Source organism: Dermacentor silvarum, chromosome 1 (assembly GCF_013339745.2).
Source record: "Dermacentor silvarum isolate Dsil-2018 chromosome 1, BIME_Dsil_1.4, whole genome shotgun sequence".
NCBI lineage: Eukaryota > Metazoa > Arthropoda > Arachnida > Ixodida > Ixodidae > Dermacentor > Dermacentor silvarum.
The window spans coordinates 239,649,888-239,670,778 of NC_051154.1; the positions used below are offsets into that span (position 1 = coordinate 239,649,888).

The window sequence follows — 20,891 nt, forward strand, 5'->3', positions numbered from 1 at the left end:
AGTGCTACATCGACAACGGTACACAAGAAAAATAGACGTAGCAGTAATTGTACATTGTGTTTCTTGGATGTACGGTTTGTGGTCGAAGTAGCACTTGGCGAGTAGGTGTGAATTAGCGTAGCCTGCTATCAACTCTCCTGCAAGTGATGACGGCCTAACGATCGTACATGCAAACACACTTATTATTCAAGTGATAGCTTCCGCTAGCTTTTCCTCCACTTCGCGGTTTGAATATTTCTGGAGGTTATGGGTTTCTGCGGAGTTTCAACTGGGGCGCTGTGATTACAACAAGATACACCATGTCGTGGTATTATTTGTTGTTGTGGTTGGCAGTGAGATTGCCAATTTGAGTGTTTGCTGATTTGCCAATGAGGTTTCGTGATTCACAAATGGCAAGGGGATATGCAGCAGGTCACAAAAGAAGGCTATCGCTGACATTGACGATCATCTTTGGTAGTTTCTGCCCCAATTTCTTTTCTCCTTGTCGGGCATCGTTTTTCCGTATAGGTGATGGGCCTTGAAATATAGAAAATACCACAAAGTAGAACAAAAAGACGGATGAAGCACCTAAAGCGTCTGATAAGCTATAAGTGAACCGGCGGTGACTTCTTAACGTGTGGAAGTATTCTAAATTTCAAATACAAATAGAGTAGTAGTCTTGTCTATTGGATTTGTATTAGGTTCGAGAGTTCACTGCTCGAAATTGTTCTTCTTCTTTCTGGGGTATTACGTGCCAAAACCAGTTCTGATCATGAGGCAGGCCGTAGTGGAGGGCTCCGGATGAATTTAGACCACCTGGGGTTCTTTAACGTGCACTACAACGCAAGCACACCGGCGTTCTTACATTTCGCCTCCATCGAAATGCGGCTACCGCGGCCGGGATTCGATCCCGCTACATCGTGCTCAGCAGCGCAACGCCTTAGCTGTCTGAGCCACCGAGGCGGGTTTCGAAAATTGGCGAATATTGTTTTCTGTTCGAATATGAAGGATAACAAAGCCTATGGGAGTCTGCAGGGAGAAAGACAGATGCAGGTTGTGAATGTTCCGAGTATTCGAACACCCCTAAAAAGCAGGCAGCGTGCCCGAACGCACTTTGGTCGAAATGAATGAGCGCTTACTAGATTCGATGTTCACGCACGATTAGAAGTACGGTATTAGTAAGCACAGCATAGTCCATTGTACTAGAACTAGCGATCAAAAGTATAGCAAATGTTGCAAAATACAAAGCAGAGTGAGCCAAAGCAGACTAGAACCGTCAAAATGGCTTCCATGACCTAATACAGAGTGTTTTTCTTTAGGTTATTTGCTGAGCACACCAAAAATATTTATTTGATATCATGCTCATGTTGTTCAAGTGAGGCCCTTTGCTACACATAAGAGGTTGGTAGAGTTACTAATTAGCACACCGGAATGCACGAAGTGAGTTTAGAGAACATATTGAAGTACGCGCTTGTGTTTATCAAGCCACTAACATCTGAAACCATATGAGTTCAGCGCGAATAATCAAGAAGTAGAGCACCACCGCCTTTCTATCTTCGTAATAGCACGTTTGGTAGAGTAACTGCCTGGTCAGGTACTGGTTCCAGTTTGAATTTCCGAACCAGGAACGAGCAGTGCAGGGACAGTCGTACATATTTGTACCAACCGCTACCTTGCGAAGCACGTCATCGCGAACCAGGCACGGGTGTTGTAAAGCTTTTCGTTCGCAAGTGCTTTTGGGCGTTGGCTGGCCATCTTCGTTAATATATCCAGTATCAGGATTGGCTGAAATTTGCTCTCACGAACAATTCTATAGCGTAAGAGCCTTTTGTGAATGCGGGCCCAGTTCGGTAGTGCATGTAAGCGTGTGCGGTAGACTGGGGTTTCGTTCCGATTTAAGAGTGGTTTACGAGTGTCACCATGGCCTATCTACTCAGAGAAGCGTTTCCTGGAGAAACTCTCGACAGCTTCATGGTTCACTCTTGGTGCGACTCATGTAAAATTCCACTTATGTCTTACAGAAACGGGTCCAGTTACTCTGATCGGCCCCAGCTACGCGCTCCGTTGAACGAAATTTCCAAGCCCCTTTCGTGTCCCTTCGCAACTCATGAAGATCAACCGCCTCATGCACTCTTTATATCTCTAAAAAAGCTTCGCTTTATCTAGATTCCAACAAGCGGGTTGGATTCACCAAAATTTTCCTTACCGCTGCTACTTGCCTATGCGATGTATTCGTTTTCAGTCTTTTCGATGCGGGATGACGCCTGCGCTCAAGAGTGATTGTAGCAAGGAATAGTAAACAAGGCACAATTTAAAGAACTGCAGGAAAAGGCACGAAAGTAATAGCGCAAAGTCAAAATGGCACCGAGAATACGTGAGTACTCACGCAAAGGAAAAGAAATGGCTCCGTGGTGCGAACTAACTGTGGGAAGCAAATGATGCTCTGGCGATGGTTCTTGCTTGCTTGCTCAATCCTCACTTCTGGCGCTTACCCACTACGGGGGATTGGCCAAGAACCAGGCGGTTAAAAGTTAAAGGGAATGGGGAGAGAGGAAAACCGACTGTAAACGAAAAAGTAAATCCGGGTAACGCATAACGTTTACGATAATTGGGAAATCTATTTGCCTGGCAGATACAGAAATAAAAATAATCCTAATTATATATATTCTCGTGGTATAACGCTGTCTTGCTCTAGCCTCGGAGAAGGATTGACGATGATAATGATCATAACCATCATCATAGTCAACACTGGCACACAGTGCAACATACTCAGCGAGCGGTTACTTTCGAACCGTCTTCCCTTAGCACAGCAGCCCGACGCGCTACCCACCCGACCGTGGACTACCGGAGACCGATGTTGGCGGAAAACCGGTTAGAGACATACAGTAGATAGCCAGTCCCCGAAAAGTGCGCTAAGTACCCAAAGAAGGTTAATCGCATTAAAGCAACTGAAATCTTCGATAACTCAACACGAAAGTATGCGGCACCCATTTCTCAGACGATCTATTGCGGTGTGTCCAGTAGTGTGTCGACAAATGTGCAACTCGTGCATACGCCAAACCATTTTACTCTGCGTACACTCGGCGCGTGAAAATGCGCCGCAAGTTCGACCCACTGTGGTGGCTCAGGTGGCTATGACGTTGCACTGCTGAGCACGACGTCGCGTGTTTGAACCAGGCCGCGGAGGCTGCATTCAATGCGAAAAACTCTCGTGCACCGAGCAATGGGTGTACGTTACAGAACATCAGGTGGAAAAAATTAATCCGGAGTCCCCCACTACGTCGTGCCTCACAATCAGATGCCTAATTGTTACACGTAAAAACGCAGAAGCAATTTTTAGCCCCACAATTTTTTACAGATAAAATGGTTATATGTAGTGTTATAAACAAACTGCAGTCCACCTTTCGCAAGTGCTCACAGGACTCCAATATATATATATATATATATATATATATATATATATATATGGCCTATTTGCTATAGCAATGGCTATAGTCTCGCCTAGTATATAGTCACCTAGTAGTATATAGTTAACAACGCGAGGTCACCGGTCAAGCGGGTAGAATTCTGCACTAAAGTGGTCAACCCGGAATGCGAACATTAAACTCAGCTGGCTATGAGGTAACAAATCGAACTGCACTGCACAATCGGTCGAGCTGGGTACCGTGTTCGTCTGACAACCAGCTGAGCGGCCCTAGCATCCTCTCGAAAGAGCTACTGAGTCTTACAAAGCACGCAGCGCATGCAATAGTAGCACGATTATGTTAACCAGAGGAGGAGGAAGTTGACCTGCTTCTAGCAGGCAATGTGAAAATGCGATTTTCCATACAGTGTGCGAAGAAGAATCTTAATCTGTGCTCTAGCTCCAGCTGTGGTACGGGCCTTTTTCCACTGCGTCTTGAACTAGAGGAGGAACTCTTTCGACAGTCATTACGTCACTTCAGATCTTTTATAAGAGCTGAAATTGTAATATTCACTTCTTTAAAGGCGCATTGATGACGAGAGAATGACACGGCGAAGGAAGTTCGTCGGCAGAAGTAATCCCATTCGTAGTCGGGGGGGGGGGGGGGGAGGGCCCGGGGGGAGGGCCCGGGGGGATCGGATTACTGCAGTATCGATGCACATTACGCGCTGTGGTTGCTCAGTGGCTATGGTGTTGGGCTGCTGAGCACGAGGTCGCGGGATCGAATCCCGGCCACGGCGGCCGCATTTCGATGGGGGCGAATTGCGAAAGCACCCGTGTACTTAGATTTAGGTGCAGGTTAAAGAACCCCAGGTGGTCCACATTTCCGGAGTCCCCACTACGGCATGCCTCATAATCAGATCGTGGTTTTGGCACGTGAAACCCCATAATTCATTCATTCATTGATGCACATTAGTCATAAGGGCCGATCGAAACTGTTTCTTTAATGAGTCACCATCTTGACGGCCTAATTTATTTGCAAGGAGCGTTCGAGAGTGCAGTTGTGCCCGTCCGTCGTCCAGGGACTGCGAGTTGCATCACTTTCCGGTCTTCAGGTGACTGGCTGTGGAACTCCGTTGACGGTGCGGCTCACAAGTCGGTCGTTCTGGTACTCTTCGATGGTCTCAATGCCGTTCTCGATGATTACTCGCTTCTCGTACTTGCCTTGCATGCCGGATGGTGGGCGTGAGCTCGGAACGTTGATGTTCTTCACCTGGTGAAGAAAAAGCATTACGAATCGACAGTAGACGCAGGAGATTACCACTTTAGGAGCAAAGTTTACGGAAGCACGCCTGACGAGCATTTTCAGAAAAGTAAGACACCTTAAGTGCGTGCCAGTAGTGATGAATAGAGAAGTTGGCAGAAGGCGCTAACATCTCGCAAACAGCATGGCCTGTCATCTTCAGTCCTTATGCGTCGCTTGCAGACCTCACTGTGCAGCTGCTATTCATGCCCGGCCGACGGTCATCAGGTGGTCGTATACGTCGCGTTTACATGAACGCTACCATCGGGCTGCGTTTACTTAGTGTGCCAGAATCCGGCCGTCACGACATCACAGAAACAACACTGGCGTCTTTCCAAGTAGGAAAAAAAAAATAAGATCCAGGCCCACAAGTTGGCCATAAGACGGCCTCTTCTTATCGCTCGTACGCTTGCCTCTTGTTGGTTTTGACAGTATACGCCGGCGCCTGTACCGTCCTTGCCTGGCTATGCGAGAGTCCGCGTGTTACGACGGCCAGGTTTCCGAGCCTAGTCGCAAGGCTAAAAAATCAAGGCCCGAGCGTCTGACCCGATACCGTAAGTTTCGAGCCAAAGCGACCCATCATGACCGCTGTTTTGTGACATTGTGGGTGCGCTACTATAGCCGAAGGAATGCGTGTTAATCCGGCGCAAGATACCTTGCAGCCTGTCGGCGGACATGAGTACGGCTAAAATTAATGATAAATAAGTAGGGCCGAACTCGCAAAGCTTTTTGTTCGTAAGTAACCTTTGCCATTGGTCGGCCAACTTCCCTAATAATAAGTCCCGATTCACGATTGGTTGATCCCTGCTCTTACGAGCAGTTTCAGGGTAAGAGTTTGCTTGTGAATACGGACCCTTGTCTGCACCCGCACACACGCACCTGGCCAGTCTCGTCCGCGATCTGGTAGTTCGTGCCTTCTGCTGAGATGGTGGTCCGGATGTTGCATGGGTTTCCGCCGTAGATGGTCAGGTTACCGCCCTGCTCGTCCTCGTTCACTTGCACCGTGCTCACTTCTATGCGTGAGTTGGAGCTGCCGGATCCCGTCACGCTTACTTGGGAAGGTTGGCGGTAGACGTTAGTGTTCGACATTGCTTCTGTCCGGATGTGCGGCCGCCTATCGGTTAAGAAAATATCAAAACAAAACTTAAATCGGAATGTTTGAATTGTCAAAAGCAGCGACTTCATAAATGTAAGAAAGGGACAGAAAGAAGCTAACTGAAAGTCATAAGTGTCTAAGTTAAAGCAGCGCTCTTGAAAAACACGGAAGCATACGAAAATAAGAACACGCACAAAGCGGAGTCATTTTTCAAGTGCACTGTTTTGACTGTTTTGACTACCTCATCAGTAAGTAAGTGCCTGCTGTCGCCAATAATTGGAAATAAAATCAGACGCACCCTGTATGTAGAAGTGCCAGATCGTTCTGACGCTGTCATTTGCTATGTCCCCGACAGAATACCTGAGCAGCATTACAATTTCGCTGCCGGGACGGCAATAAGCAGATTGTATACGCCGCTTGAAATATGCGTTAACACTACAAAAAACACCATATTCGAAAGTCTTAACAACAGAACCGCAAATGTATATATATATATATATATATATATATATATATATATATATATATATATATATATATATATATATAGTGATTTCGGCTCCCACCTGGCGGCAAGATATCTTTTCGTCGACATTAATTTACCTTTTCATTCTATTGTACATTTTAATTTCAACCACAGCTAATTTCCCATATGCTTTCCTTGGCTTCATTGTCTGTTGGCTTCATGTGGTTGAATAGAAGTACCAGCCGACAGGCTTATAATACCCTCTATGCTGACCGACAAGATAGCGCCGGTAAGTGTACCTTTGTTCTGCGTAATAAAAGCATAAATCCTACATAAAAGTTGAACATATAATGTGGGCTCATAGGCGTCCTTAAAGCACACCGACCTCCTAATGGAATAGCACATGTGTCAGCCGGAACCCCAGCTCTGCGCCTGTGGACATTCCCACTCATAGGAGCAGATCATTACGTAGCCTGTCGGTAGAGTTAAAATTCCTACCACGATATCAACGCCGCGACACTACCTCGAGTAGTTATGCAAGGCCTACTGTACCCATCGGTGTGTGCGGACGCCGAATGCATTCCGTGGAAATTTTTTTGAAGATGCGGCGCCCTGATTGATTCCGTTTGAAGATGTCTCTGCGTTCATTCCGTGGGACGATGTTGCAAAACTACGCAATGTCTACTTCAGACTAGAGTATGACGCCTGCACCTAGTTTGAATATAGAGAAGACTTTTTGATGTCCCGCCGCCGAATACCGACGTCGGCTTCTCGAAATTTATACAAGCGCTGATGGGCAAGAATGAGCTGAACGTGCCCTCCAGTCGCGCGTTGTACTGTTGAATGAGGCTTGTGAAACTGTACGTACAAGATACGGTACGCATTGGCAAATGGGTGGACCTTGCGATGCCAGAGAGCAAAAAAAAAATAAAAAAAATAAAAAATAAAAATAAACTGGGCTATCTGAGGCGTGCTAGCCTTTGGCAGCCTTGGTGCCTCAGATAGACTAGGTTTACTGTCCGTATGCTATACTAGCGTGCTCCTAAGTTCGCGTACAATGATGCCTGTGGTTGAAAGGATGTTCCACATACGTCGACATAATCCTGAGTGGCGCTGGCTAATACTATCAGGGTTATGTAGTATCTAGTTGTGTACACAAGCACAAATACAGGCGAAAGTGAATGGGAGGACTGCCGCCGCGGTATGTCTGAGTGGTATAGAGCATTGCACGCGTGGATGCCACCTGCGGGAAGCTAGCTGTCTTTTCGCCAACTTTCATTTTCCTTATTATTTCTCGATTTGAATTAAATAGAACATTTAGCTGCCCTTACGCTTCATTAGGCTTCATTCTCTGTTGCCTTCATGTGGTTACAACTAATAAAAAATTAAGCACCATGGTTTCCGTTATTCTTTCCGCACTTGATGGCATTAGGAAATTGCCAAGAAAGGGTGGTCTAGGCTCAAGCAAAACAGCATAAAATTGAAAATGCTGCGACAAGGCTTCTCTCAACATCAACTTCAACATCACGCGTTAAATAAGAAAGGCGTAAACTTGGGCATTGCTTTTGTACCAACCCTGTCACTCAGTTTACATGGCAGAAGTATGAGTGTTCTAGAAGGGACCCTAAAGGAATACCAGAGATTGGCGCTTAATGGTTGATCCCTGTGCACAGATAACAAAACTTGCATCATATGTTTTTTTTTTAACATGCAAAATTTAAAAAAAATCACCTGTGGCAAATAGCATAATTCTAGTCATGTAGCTGGATTACTCAAAGAGGAGGATGTTAATTGAACAAGAAATCAAAATGCATTATCGACTACTTATATAAAACTTACTAATTCCCTTTTAATTAATTACTTAAGCCACATACTGCAATTTAGGAATTGCAGCTGGTGAGTTTGCAAGGCGTATCGATTTGGAACGATTTTTCAGGATGACATCAGTTTCGAGATATTCATTCCAAAATTGTGGGGCGAAATGCATGAGTGTTCCAGTTACTTTTGCGCTTCAATGTATAAAACGGCAGTATGTTAAAGAAGTAAATGGAACAATAGTGCATTTTTACCGCAAGTTATCACAGCGGATATCTTCAAACTCGTGCGATTCCTAGAATTCAATCCGAGTGGATATCACTTGTAAACTCACCGGCTACAATTCGTAAATTTCAATATGGGCAGTAACGTAATTAATAAAAACGTTATTTAGAGAATTTTTTTAATTATTCGAGTACACATTTTGGTTTCTCGTGCAAGTAATGTCCGCCGCATTGAGGATAATCCAAATCAAGGACTACAATTCCTCTATCTGCTTCAAGCGATTTAACAAACAAAAAAAAGTCTGTATGATCTAAAAAGAAAAAAAAAAACACCCGGTATATACGGCATAATTACGTTTGTGGCGCAACACGCGGTACACTCAGACATTGCACTACCAATTCAGGTCGCATTCGCGCCAGCACGTTATGTTACCGTAACTGCAATCCAAACAATTTCTTCGGCCTTGAACGAAACTGCAGGCTTGAAGCGCTGCTGCTGTTAACCTGGTATCTACGTGTGCTTCGAAGAGTGCTTTTATCGGACTCATACGTATACTCGGCTCAGTGGAACATCGATATGCGAGCGTAGGCCGGCAGCTGGCCCTAGAAGTCATCGTGCCATGAATGCAACACCCGACACAAAGCATGGACAAGCATCAACTCATTCGTTGCCCAGTAGCCTTGAACGGCAGTTTCGAGTTCCACAAAACGCGGCAATCAAGAAGTCTCTAATATATATATATATATATTATAGGTTTGCGTGCTTTAAGCCAGCGTGGTGCGGGCTGGACTTCAGCTTCGTTCACTCATGAAAATAGAAGCATAAAAAACGATAAAACTCCCACGCCTAGATGAGGGACAGCGCAAACTAGCCTACACGTTGAACACGCTAAAGAAACAGCTCAGTGCATTTATTACACTGAAAGGCACTCGGACACGCGTTCTCTTTGCTCGTGAAGTTCTCTAGATCTACTGATCGACGCCCTTCGTGCTAGAAGGCGCGGGCTGAACCGTATTGGAATGAGAAAGGCTCGGCGGCGTACCTCGAAGATTTGGAGCCGCAGGCGCAAGCCGCGTGCAAAAGGCCGCTACGCCCCGCTGGACGACGCACTCGACCTTCTTCACGGAGGCTACGTCAGCAGCTGGCCCAGGTACTCGCAGCCCTGCCGAAGTTCTCAGAACGCTCTGGCACGGGCCACGGGTGCATCACGGTCCAAGCTCGAAGGCACGAGCGCACGCCCGCGATGACCATGGCGAAAACACTGCCGGAATTGCAACCGCGAGCATTCGACCTTGGCCGTAACTACTCTCTAATGAACGGCATACGACACTGTGAATGCGCCGGCCTATATATCAAGTCCGTGTGCCGGCGTTCAGTACCATCCTGTAGTACTGCATGTGGTTATAGTAACGATAATAACAGGTAAATATAGTTCTCTGAAAAGTCCACTACCGCAGAAGAAAATGAAGCGATGAAAGAGGGCAAATTCTATGAAAGAATAAGTCTGGTGCGTAAAAACGTAATGTACTCGTATACTTCGCACCTCATCATTTTTGTTACAAAAAAATCCCTCTCAGTCTGTCCTTCACACGAACGAGCTGCCGGGAATTGTTTGCTCTGTCTGCTTGTATTGATGCGGACGAGCTCCTATGTGGTACACTATTCTGTAGAAAACAAAGACAATCGTCGTCTTTTTTGGGCTATTTTTCAACAATATGATACACATTTACTACCAATAAGCCCCGGGGAAGGGGGGCAATAGAGGAACGTCAACTTGGCCCAAGAGAATTACATAGCAATTTTAATGCGAAATATTGTCAGGAAATTTACGTATGGTTGTTTATGAACGTTGTCAACGCTGGCGCCTCATAGTGGTTGAACAGGGGAATTGAGAAATGTTCTATATGTGCGACACCACACTGGCTGGTGTGATTCCTCGAGACAGCACTTGAAAGGCAGTTCTATTTGCTCTTCTTCGGCCATTGCAAAGCGTCATTAAGGTGGGTACAAAGAAAGGCTGCTCGGGGAAGCCCCTAGAACATTGACAACGACCTAAATTCGTTTCCACTGTGTTCTATCATGCGCTACTCTACCTAAGCACGCGCAACTGAAACATCATCTCAAATATGGTTTGTGTATTTTTTTCCCATTATTTCATAGCAGTAGAACCTTGTTATAGTGAAGTCGTCGGGACAGAAAAAAACATTCATCGATGACTACGATACTCCCTAATGCAAAATTTGAGCGCAGCTCTATACGTGTTTTCATTTCGCGATAAATTGGCTGGCGCGGACCACTCTGTCTCGTGCGGCACGTTGCAAACGGAGCGAAGTGTGGCGCGACTACCTCGCTAACCGGGAGATCGCGAGAGACAGCGCGTGGATGACGCGTGGGGCAGTTTCACAGCAGCCGCCGCAGACAGACCTCCGCTCGTGCAGCACTTTGTTTCCATATTGGTGTCATTCTGGAAATTCATTCCAAGTGGAAACGCCTGACAAGCTCATCGGCTACAATCCGTAAATTGCAATGTGTCGTAAATTAATTAACTAAGAAGTTTATTAGTGAATTTTTGTTAATTAGTAGAATATGTGTTTCGAGTTCTCGTGCTACTAATGTCCGCCTCATCGAATAACCCAGCTCAACGATAAGAATTATGCTACCTGCCACAGGCGATTTCTAAAAATTCCGTAAAACTTAAAAATGAACACCCTGTATAGGCAGTGTTGTAAAACTCCTGCCTACCTCTTCCAACTTATCACAATACTTTTCCCCTTCGCCTATTTGTTATAGCCCCGCCAACATAGCCAATAACGCGCAGCCACTGGTTGTCAAACAGAGAGAGCCCTGCACCAGCGTGTTCTATCCACAATGTAAACCTGATCCTCATCAGGCCATCAATTACATACCAAACAGTGCTCCACAACCGGTACAGCCGGGAAACCGACGTTCTTCAGTGGGTCTGTAGCATCCGCTCGCACTAGCTACTACCGCTACGTTCCGCGTATGTAATAGCACAATTATGATTACCAGACGAGGAAGAAGTTGACCCCGCTTCATGCAGCGGAAACAGTGGCCTTACGATACAGTGCCGCAAAGGCGTCTCACTCAGTGCTCTAGACGTGTTGCGGGCCTTTATTTTTCGTCTAATTTCAAGCGTCGCTCTCCTGTGAACTAAAAAAAACCTCTCGGCAGTCGTTACGTTGCTTCGAATCATTAAAAAAAGCGCGCTACTTTATATTCAACATTACTTGTTACGTTGCTTCGAATCATTAAAAAAAGCGCGCTACTTTATATTCAACATTACTTTTTCGTTAAGTATCTCATAGATATTGCTATTCTTTTCTAATATGAACATTTTGCTAGGTACACACGATGTATGTAGAGGATGGCATGAGGAGGGAAGTTTCTCAGCAGAAGTGCATGTCTATGAATGCTGCTCGTATTCGGGGCGGATTAGTCAAGTAATATGACGCACATTAAAACCACGTCTTCAATGAGACACCGTCTTGACGGCCTAATTTATTTGCAAAGAGCATTCGAGAATGCAGTTGTGCACGTCCGTCTTCCAGGGGCTGCGAGTTACATCACTTTCCGGTCTTCAGGAGACTGGCTGTGCGACACCGTTGACGGTGCGGCTCACCAGCCGGCCGTTCTGGTACTCCTCGACGGTCTCAACGCCGTTCTCGATGATCACTCGCTTCTCGTACTTGCCTTGCAAGCCTGACGGTGGGCGTGAGCTCGGCAAATTGATGTTCTTCACCTGGAGAAGAAAAAGCGGTCCGAATCAACAGCGCACTCATGAAATGACAGATTTCAGCATTAGCGAGACGATTCAAGTGCGCGTCAGTGGTGATTATTGAAAGAAGTAAAAAGTTGGCAGGAGATGTAAACATATCGAAAGCAGCCTGGCATGTTGTTTGCAGTCCTTAGTCATTCCTTGCAGCCCTCAGTGTGCAGCCGCGACTCACACTCAACCATGGGCCATCAGGTACTAATATTCCACACTTACATGACTGCTACTTGCTTCGTTTGCTTGTCAGGTCAGAAATGCGCTCTCGGGTTCATGCATAAGCTGGCGGGTCGGGGTGAGCGGGCATCGAAGCACGTTAATTGGATACAGCTGTCTGCAGCCTCCAGCAGATGCCTACCTACCCCCGGCTATTTCATCTTGAAGTATTCCTTAATGCTTGAGGTTTTGGCAATGCTCCAAAAGCGATGACTTGATCAGCGCCGGTAGTCGCTTTGCAAGCAGCTAATGCTTTCTGGTGCTTAAAAAACGTGCGACGGATGACAATAGATGAGGAAGCAATACATATATGTAGCTTACAGGGTTATTAGTTTGTAATTGAACTGAATGTTATAATGAAAAAGATGATGATGATGATGATGATGATGGCCAATGAACTATTAACTAAACACACGACAGGCTAAAAAAAAAGATGGCCGCGACATTTGTGATCGCGTAACAAATGTTCAGAAAAGAATGTTGTAGAAACCGATGGATTGTCAATGTAAGCGAAGCTCATACTGCTTTTTATCGTACCGCAATTTTCTGTGTTCTGTCTTTTCAGTTTGGTTTATGCGTCGTCGCTTTGGCTGACTGTTACCGAGGCTGTACCTCGCAGTACAGCGCAGGCCTGACAGCGAGACGCCCACCTGTGCGTGAACTTCGTCGTAAACGTGTGTCGCGCATTTGTCATGTCGTGTTACACAGCACACAACGCCGGGCGCGTCCTTTCTGCCTACGACTTAGTCAGATCCAGATGGTAGTGCACTGGGCAAACTTGGCCGATCCCGAAGGCGATGCAATGTCTCAATGAGCTAGCTGACACAAGGAGGAATCAGGAAAACTGGCGAGCTCGCACTTCTGTCACTAAGCCGTTGCTATGCTACGGGACACACCTGCCAAGCGTTTCAAACCGCTAGCTTGCACGAGGGAAGGAGTGGTAAGGTAGCTATTCTCTCAACAGCCCAGCCCGCTAGGTGCACGCCAAACCCAAGAAAGATAGGCAAAGGAAGGTTCGGTGTAAAAGGGGGGGGGGTATGAAGGATGCGCTGTTGCCACTGGAAGAGAACCAGGATGGTTAGATGGAGTAGGCTACACTGAAGACACCTGCCAAGGTCGCAGACTGTGCAACTGCTAAATGCCGCGGGATTACATGTAATTTGTGGCATCAACTTTTCACCTTAACGCTGTGAAGTTGTGTTTGCAGAGGTGATGGCGGAGGTCGAACAACTGACCATGACCGCTGACCTAGGAGCGACTCGAAGCTCGAGTTTACACTATGTATAGCATGCGCGACCTGCGCGTCACCACCCCGGTATATTTCGTTCTAATAAAGAAATTGTCTCGATTGGTGCGTTTGCACATTGGCGACTGCTTTCGCACTGAACGTGTTTGCATTTTCTTAATAAATGGCCCAGAATAGAATACACTACAATCATAGAAACAACTCTGCTTGTGTTTCGTTTGCCGTAAGTAGACAATCATTTCTATGATCCGGACCCACAAGCCTGCACACGAATCTGCGTCTTCTATTGCGCGTATGCTTGTCTCTCGCTGGTTTTCACGTAACGCCTCCGTTCATGACGCCATCGGCGCATAATGTATGCGTTCTGAGCTGCAAAGCTGAAAAATCTAGGGTCGATGGCGACCGACCTAAAACAATGACTTTTCGACAAAGCGACCATATCCTGCCTCCTGTCGGTTGAGATGAAGACATGGTCATTGAGGAACTAGTCTACATCCGCCGACACTCACCTGGCCAGTCTGGTCCGCGATCTGGTAGTTCGTGCCTTCTTTCGAGATGGTGGTCCGGATGTTGAATTGGCCTCCGCCGTAGATGGTCAGGTTACCGCCCTGCTCGTCCTCGTTCACTTGCACCGTGCTCACTTCTATGCGCGAGTTCGAGCTGCCGGATCCCGTCACGCTTACTTGGGAAGGTTGGCGGGCGACGTTAGCGTTCGACATTGCTTCTGTCCGGATGCGCGGCCGCCTATCGGTTAAGAAAATATCAAAAGAAAACTTAAATCGAAATGTTTGAATTGTCAAAATCAACGACTCCATAAATGTATGAAAGGGTCAGAAAGAAACTCCTGTATGTCTGGGTCCAAGCGCCGACTCATATTATTGTGAGTGCATTTTTCCAGGCCACATTGCCAAGCTATCTCCTACACCTATAGTGCTATATCATTCTGAAGTTGTCATTTGTTTATGTCCCCGATGAAAGCCGTGTGCAAAAGATTTGAGTTTCAACGCGAGAGTCGCAATTAAGAAAAAAAAAAGAATCGTCATTCGGACGGCAATATGTAAGGATTGTGTACATCTGATACGGATACGAAGAGCTGTATTCAAAGCATGCTGAGATGCGCAGTCCCTTATAAAAGCTTTTTTTTCTTCCTTTTTGGTTCACACAGCAAAATCACTATGTTCTCATGTTGCAACGCAATCGCGAATATACTGCCGGGTTTTTATATACAAATTTTGACGCAGATGACAAAATGTCTAGACATATCAGTAATTTGATGACTGTCTGTGTATTCAGTAGCTCAGTGAAACCGGCGTATGGCTTTGGATAATTTCCTCCAACCACGAGAATGCCGCACAGTTTAAAGATCTTCGTTCATCTATGTTGGTGGTTGTGCGCAGCAGAGGTAGAACATTGGGTTTCAGTACTGAAGGCGATCGGTTCGAAGGCCCGTCCAAAGCACTGCATTTTTTCAGGCTTTAAGCAGCGCCTGAATCTGGTCAAAACAATCTGCAGAAAGCTTGTGGGGCTTCGTTAATTCACGTAGAACTACATTGGAAAGGCCTTTTGACAACAAAATAAATACCGTCGTTATAACAGGAATCGACCGCCCTGGCGCAGTAGTTGATCCCTGCATTTCTCGCGAATCTCGCAATTAACCTTTTGCGCTCAGTCCCCAGCGGCTCCGGCGCAGTCAAAAGGCTGCGCAGCAGAGAGTGCTAAGGGTTTATGGATCCGGACAGGCCGCCACAGTAACAGAACCTGGAAACTGTCAACAAGCGCACCCTTATCGAGTGAAGCGAGCTCAGCAGGGCTCTGCGGAATTATCTGGCGTTACGTGGGATGTCACGGGGCTTAGCGAGGTTAATGGAGCTGGCGGGGCATCTACAGCGCCGGCTAATGAGCATGTATAGTCAAAGGTAAAACGCCGACCGCAAACAACCAAAATACAAGGCGTTTTCGTTGTTGTCAACAAGGCTCCCACATCAGTGCCTAAGATGTTGTTTCATCTTGTTTGTTGTCGGCGTCCATTTTACCTTTGACTGCGAATAATCCCGACTAGACAATCTTTCGTCAAACTCTTACTTCGAAACGTAGTCTGCTACAGTGGCCTTTCTTATGAGAGAGAATAGGGCAAGACTTTCTCATATTTAAGGGCGTACCTAAGAATCTTTTAATTCTCATTGATGACTGCTGAAGGGCATGAGTCATCAGCGGAAAGCTAAACGAGGGGTACACAATAAAGTTAGTACAGGTATGTGCACTAACATGCAGTCACAAGAATGAAGTACTAAAATTCTATAAGGAAGTCTAATTCGCAATTAGAAAATTTTAAACTCTAAACTATATATAGTCACGGACAACTACCCTATGCAAGCATGTAAAAGACGCGGCTGAAGAACAGGCAATTCAGAACTATGGCATTGGGCAAAATAACGGAAGCTTTTCAAGATATGTCTAACGGGCAGTAGAAAATGAAATTAGTCAATATGAAGAAAGATGGCTCGATAAGCCGGCGTTCCCTAATACCCAGTACCTCATGACTGAAAATGTGTTAAGAGATTTGGAAGAATGCCAACAATTAATAGAAAGGAAAAAATAATGAATTAGCTGCACGCCCATTAAGTAGCTTTGCATGCTGTACAAAATATATATACCTGCCAAGCTAACTTGTGATAAAATCAGGGCAACAGTTGGCTTCAATCCAATCAGCCCAAACAAGCACGCTTAAGAAAGGAATACTCAAAAATGTGTCATATCCACGTCACCAATCAGGTACTAATCGAGAAAGCTTGCGGAATGTAACCAGTCCTTGCGTTGGCATTGGCCTTCATAGATCCCTAAAAGAAGTTCTCTTCAATGGAGAGGCATTGCCGAGTCAAGGACTAGAGAAAACATAAGCGAATGTCTTATCAACAGAGGTTCAGCGTCTTCCATATTTCAAAAAAAAAAAAAAAAAAGCGTTTGCACCGTGTAATCGTTTGCTACCAGACAACGCTCAAAAAGAAGCCTCGCTTGCAGGGTGGGGGGCGACTGCATGCGATGCGCGAGCGGCGCAAGGACGCGCGACCACTGGAAGCAATCAGGTTGTACCGCACGGATCGACACAAGCACGCAGAGCATTATTTATATACATTTCCACATTCCGCTGCTTGCGCCCTCTGCGCCCACCTTCGCCTTGAACTTATACCTCCACCATGCCTCTAGCACTGTATAGTTACGGCGCTAGCGATCCGCTGCCAAAATAACTTGTAACGCGTTCGGTGATTGTGATTGGCGCTTAGTAATCCATCCGTTTGTTCAGATAAAATGACGTATCATAATGTGGTGGTAATCTCGGCTACGACACGAAGCGCATTTTTTAGGCGCCACAATACGCTATCAATTTGCGTTCTATTCGCACCAGCACCGGTATATATATATATATATATATATATATATATATATATATATATATATATATATATACCTGGTATTCAAAAAGGGACACTAAAGAGAAGCAATAATTTAGCTGCATTAAGAAATTACCTCTTCTACTATAACAGAAAAGCCACTCGTACCATTAGAGGAGCCTTGGTACGCTAGGAAAAAAAAAAAAAAAGGGGGGGGGGGGGAATAAAATTAAAAAAATAAACGGTTGACTATACCGCCTTAGATTTCGTGCACCAGTTCACCGTGATGGCATGAATTTGACGGTGGGCTCAGTCTAGTTAATTTATTGTTAAAAATGGACTGCATTGTATTCACAAACGAAGAAAACCAAAGACAAACTCGCTTACAACCACCAAAATACACACACACACAAAAAAAAAAAGACGCTTTGCAATTTATGACGTCAAAACGACGTACCCGCACCGATCGAGGTTTCAGGATAGAAATTTAAGAAATTAAAGTGACCTTCATTTTCTCTTCTAATAATCAATCTTCTACCGCAAAATTAAATAAAAGCACTTTTTTAGTCTAAACAGACTTGGTGTTTTTCTTTAGGGTCCTTTAAAATGGTGCTTTTATCGGACTCAAACGTATTAACCTGAGTGGGGAATTAAAGTGCACGCTTAGAGCACAGTAATATAGTTTAAAGCCGTCGTCGTACGAATATAGCACGTGGCTGAGCATGAACCCATCAACCAGTGGTCTTAACGGCGTGATTACGGACCCTCAAACAAAGTGCGACGCAAGGAATCCCCACAATATACGTTTCATTGGTATTGAAGCTATGACCCCGCGGGATGCGGGCTGGACTTCAGCTTCGTTAACTCATGGAAATAGAAGCATAAACGATAAAACTCCCACGCCTATAGATGATGGACAGCGCACACTAGCCTACACGTTGAACGCGCTAAAGAAACAGCTCAGTGCATTTATTACACTGAAAGGCACTCGGACACGCGTTCTCTTTGCTCGTGAAGTTCTCTAGATCTACTGATCGACGCCCTTCGTGCTAGAAGGCGCGGGCTGAACCGTATTCGAATGAGAAAGGTTCGGCGGCGTACCTCGAAGATTTGGAGCCGCAGGCGCAAGCCGCGTGCAAAAGGCCGCTACGCCCCGCTGGACGACGCACTCGACCTTCTTCACGGAGGCTACGTCAGCAGCTGGCCCAGGTACTCGCAGCCCCGTCGACGTTCTCAGAACGCTCTGGCGCGGGCCACGGGTGCAGCACGGTCCAAGCTCGAAGGCACGAGCGCACGCCCGCGATGGCCATGGCGAAAACACTGCCGAAATTGCAACCGCGAGCATTCGACCTTAGCAGCAATGACTCTCTCTCTCTCTAATGAACGACATACGGCACTGTGCAGGCAGCGACCTATATTTCAGGTCCGCGTACTGCATGGCGTTCAGTACCAGCCTTCAGTGCGGCCTGAGTTCGCAGGAAAGATAATTACACTTAAACGTCGTTATCTGAAAAGTCTACGACGGCAGAAAAAAAATGAAGCGATGAAATAGTGCAAATTCTCAAGAATAAGTCGGCCACGAGAAAAATTGATACACGGTTCAGTCGGGTCATCGAGTTGCCGAGAGTTTGTTGGTCAGTCGGCTTCCTTTATGAGTTCTTCGTTCTGTCCGCTTGTTTTGATGTGGATGTGCTCCTATATGGCTCACTGTTTTCTTGCAAACGAAGACGAAGTATTTTTTTCTGTGCTCTCCCTAAGCAATATAGTGCAAATGCACTATCGGGGATTATATAGTTACATAAACTAAAGGCAAGTGAATTTTCAGCTAACCTAGAAGTATTTAAGAAAGGCATTTTTAGCCAATGTATGAGTGATTGATTATAGGTATTCTTAACGGTTGCGCGAAACGATTCTCAACTTGGGACATTTTGCAGTGGTATAACAGGACAACTGACAATTTTTCTAGAACTGCTCTCGCAAGTATTCAGGTTTGTGATACACTAACCAGGATACACATGCTTCTCGGCCGCCATTGGATATGACCACTCATTAGCATAATTCGTGCGTCTCATCGCCCCACAAGTTATTGCGTAAAATATCTGCAATGGCGGCCCAGCGCAACGTCACGCAACGTCAAATTGACGTTTACGAAACAGCCCTTCCTGTGACGCGCCTCCAGTGATATTACTTCAGCCAATCAGCAAGCTGACATGGCGGCTATCATGAACCGTCACCAGATATTCGCGAAATTGCAGGCACTGGTTTCTGCACGCTACCGTTCACTTTCTTCTTAAAGCGCTAACATCACAATATAGCTACCAAGCACCAGAAAAAAAGTATTATTCGATAGACTTTCCAGCTCCCCTATAGTGCCTAGAATATGCTGACTAGTGTGCCGACCGCGTCCTCCCCGGTGGCACCACATGCGATGAATGTCGGCGGCTGCCGCTAGGAACGCTGCAGTGCAGGTGGGTGCCGCGGCGCCGCCCGCTCTTTATAGCCCGGCGTGTTTTCGCAAGGTGGGTGCTGTGCCTTTTCGTATTTCTAAAGCCGTAGGAGCAGTAAAGTTCTCATGGAGGAAGATTTTTACTGGTTTAGAGTTTCCTTTAACTATAAGAAGGCTTATTTGACTGCTTTCCTTAGAGCTTATGTACCAGCTTAGCACTGTTTGAAGTATCGAACCTTCGGTGGTCCAATGGAGGGAAAGGGAGCACTACGTTCGTTTTCTAGTGCAGCTCGTTGCAACGTAGTATCTCTTATTCGGTTGATTTATCCTAATAAAGGAAAACAACGCCTAATTTATAATGACCTATAAAACTGGCTAATACAGGGTGTTATTTTTCTAGACAATACAGGTTGTTTTATAAAGAAAGTAATTAGCGCAGCGAACGTGGCGTTTTTGCAGACGAGTTCCTAGACGAGGCGGACATACTTTGCCGCTAATAAAGTGAGCTTCAGAAGACTAATTATAAAAAAAAGTATTCATTAACTTTTTTTCATGGTGATATGGGGATAGTTGTTACAAATGACAAATTTGGAGGCAGCGACATTTTCATGCACACCCATATTTTAGAGATCTTGAAAATCGCACCTAAGCCGAGCAATTCAAGGAGTGCTAGGCGAAATTTGATTGATAGCATGCTGCGGCAACTCCTGACCACAGCCGCACACGCTTGCCAGGCAAAGCGTGCGTGACGCATGAGTAGCTGCCGCGATTGGCCGACACGTTCGGTTTCCTACTTCCTCGCGCTTGTCGGCACGGGGCGTTTCGGAATGCGGAGCCGGCTTTCCTGCGCTCCCGCGGCGCTCGATTTCGATACTGCTGGATTTACCGTTGAAATTCAATGAGAAATATCTCAAATTAGGTGCAACTTTCCAGATTCTCTCACTAAACTAAATTAGGGGTTTTACGTGCCAAAGCCATGACCTGATTATGAGGCACGCCGTAGTGGAGTACTCCGGAGTAATTTCGACCACCTGGGGTTCCTTAACGTGCACCTAAATGTAAGTACATGGGTGTTTCGCTTTTCGCCCCCATCGAAATGCGGCGGCCGCGGCCGGGATTTGATCCCGCGACCTGGTGCTTAGCAGCCCACCACCATAGCCACTAAGCAACCAGGACGGGTCAAGATTCTTTCAAAAATGAGGGTGTGCTATAATGTAATTGCCTTCATATTCGCCATTTAAACAATTGCCCTTAAGCCACCAATAATGAAGTTACCAAAATTTTGTTAATTAGTCTTCTGAACCTCACGTTATTAGGGGCAAAGTATGTCCGCGTAGCCTAGGAACTCGTCTACAAAGTTCGCTGCACTTATAGCCTCTTTATAAAAAATCTGTATCGTCGAAAAAAGCACCCTGTATATAACTTCGCTTCGAAGATGCTCGTATGTGTGCTTCGCATGTTCATCCTCATACATTTGACAATCCACTCACCATTGTATCGCATGACATGATGCTAGC

At 45.9% G+C, this 20,891-nt stretch overlaps 2 protein-coding genes across 2 annotated transcripts; both read right to left on the bottom strand.

Annotated features, from left to right (window-relative positions):
* Positions 1 to 4,371: 4,371 nt before the first annotated feature.
* LOC125942107 (uncharacterized) lies at positions 4,372 to 9,450 on the bottom strand. Its single transcript, XM_049660148.1, has 3 exons — positions 9,330 to 9,450; positions 5,565 to 5,799; positions 4,372 to 4,655 (listed from the first exon to the last, which is right to left on the bottom strand). The coding sequence occupies exons 2-3, from the start codon at positions 5,772 to 5,774 to the stop codon at positions 4,494 to 4,496; spliced, it is 372 nt and encodes a 123-aa protein (XP_049516105.1). The 5' UTR covers positions 5,775 to 5,799; positions 9,330 to 9,450; the 3' UTR covers positions 4,372 to 4,493.
* A 2,346-nt stretch (positions 9,451 to 11,796) lies between these two features.
* On the bottom strand, positions 11,797 to 18,225 carry LOC119451988 (uncharacterized). Its single transcript, XM_037714508.2, has 3 exons — positions 18,030 to 18,225; positions 14,049 to 14,283; positions 11,797 to 12,047 (listed from the first exon to the last, which is right to left on the bottom strand). The coding sequence occupies exons 2-3, from the start codon at positions 14,256 to 14,258 to the stop codon at positions 11,886 to 11,888; spliced, it is 372 nt and encodes a 123-aa protein (XP_037570436.1). The 5' UTR covers positions 14,259 to 14,283; positions 18,030 to 18,225; the 3' UTR covers positions 11,797 to 11,885.
* Positions 18,226 to 20,891: the final 2,666 nt, after the last annotated feature.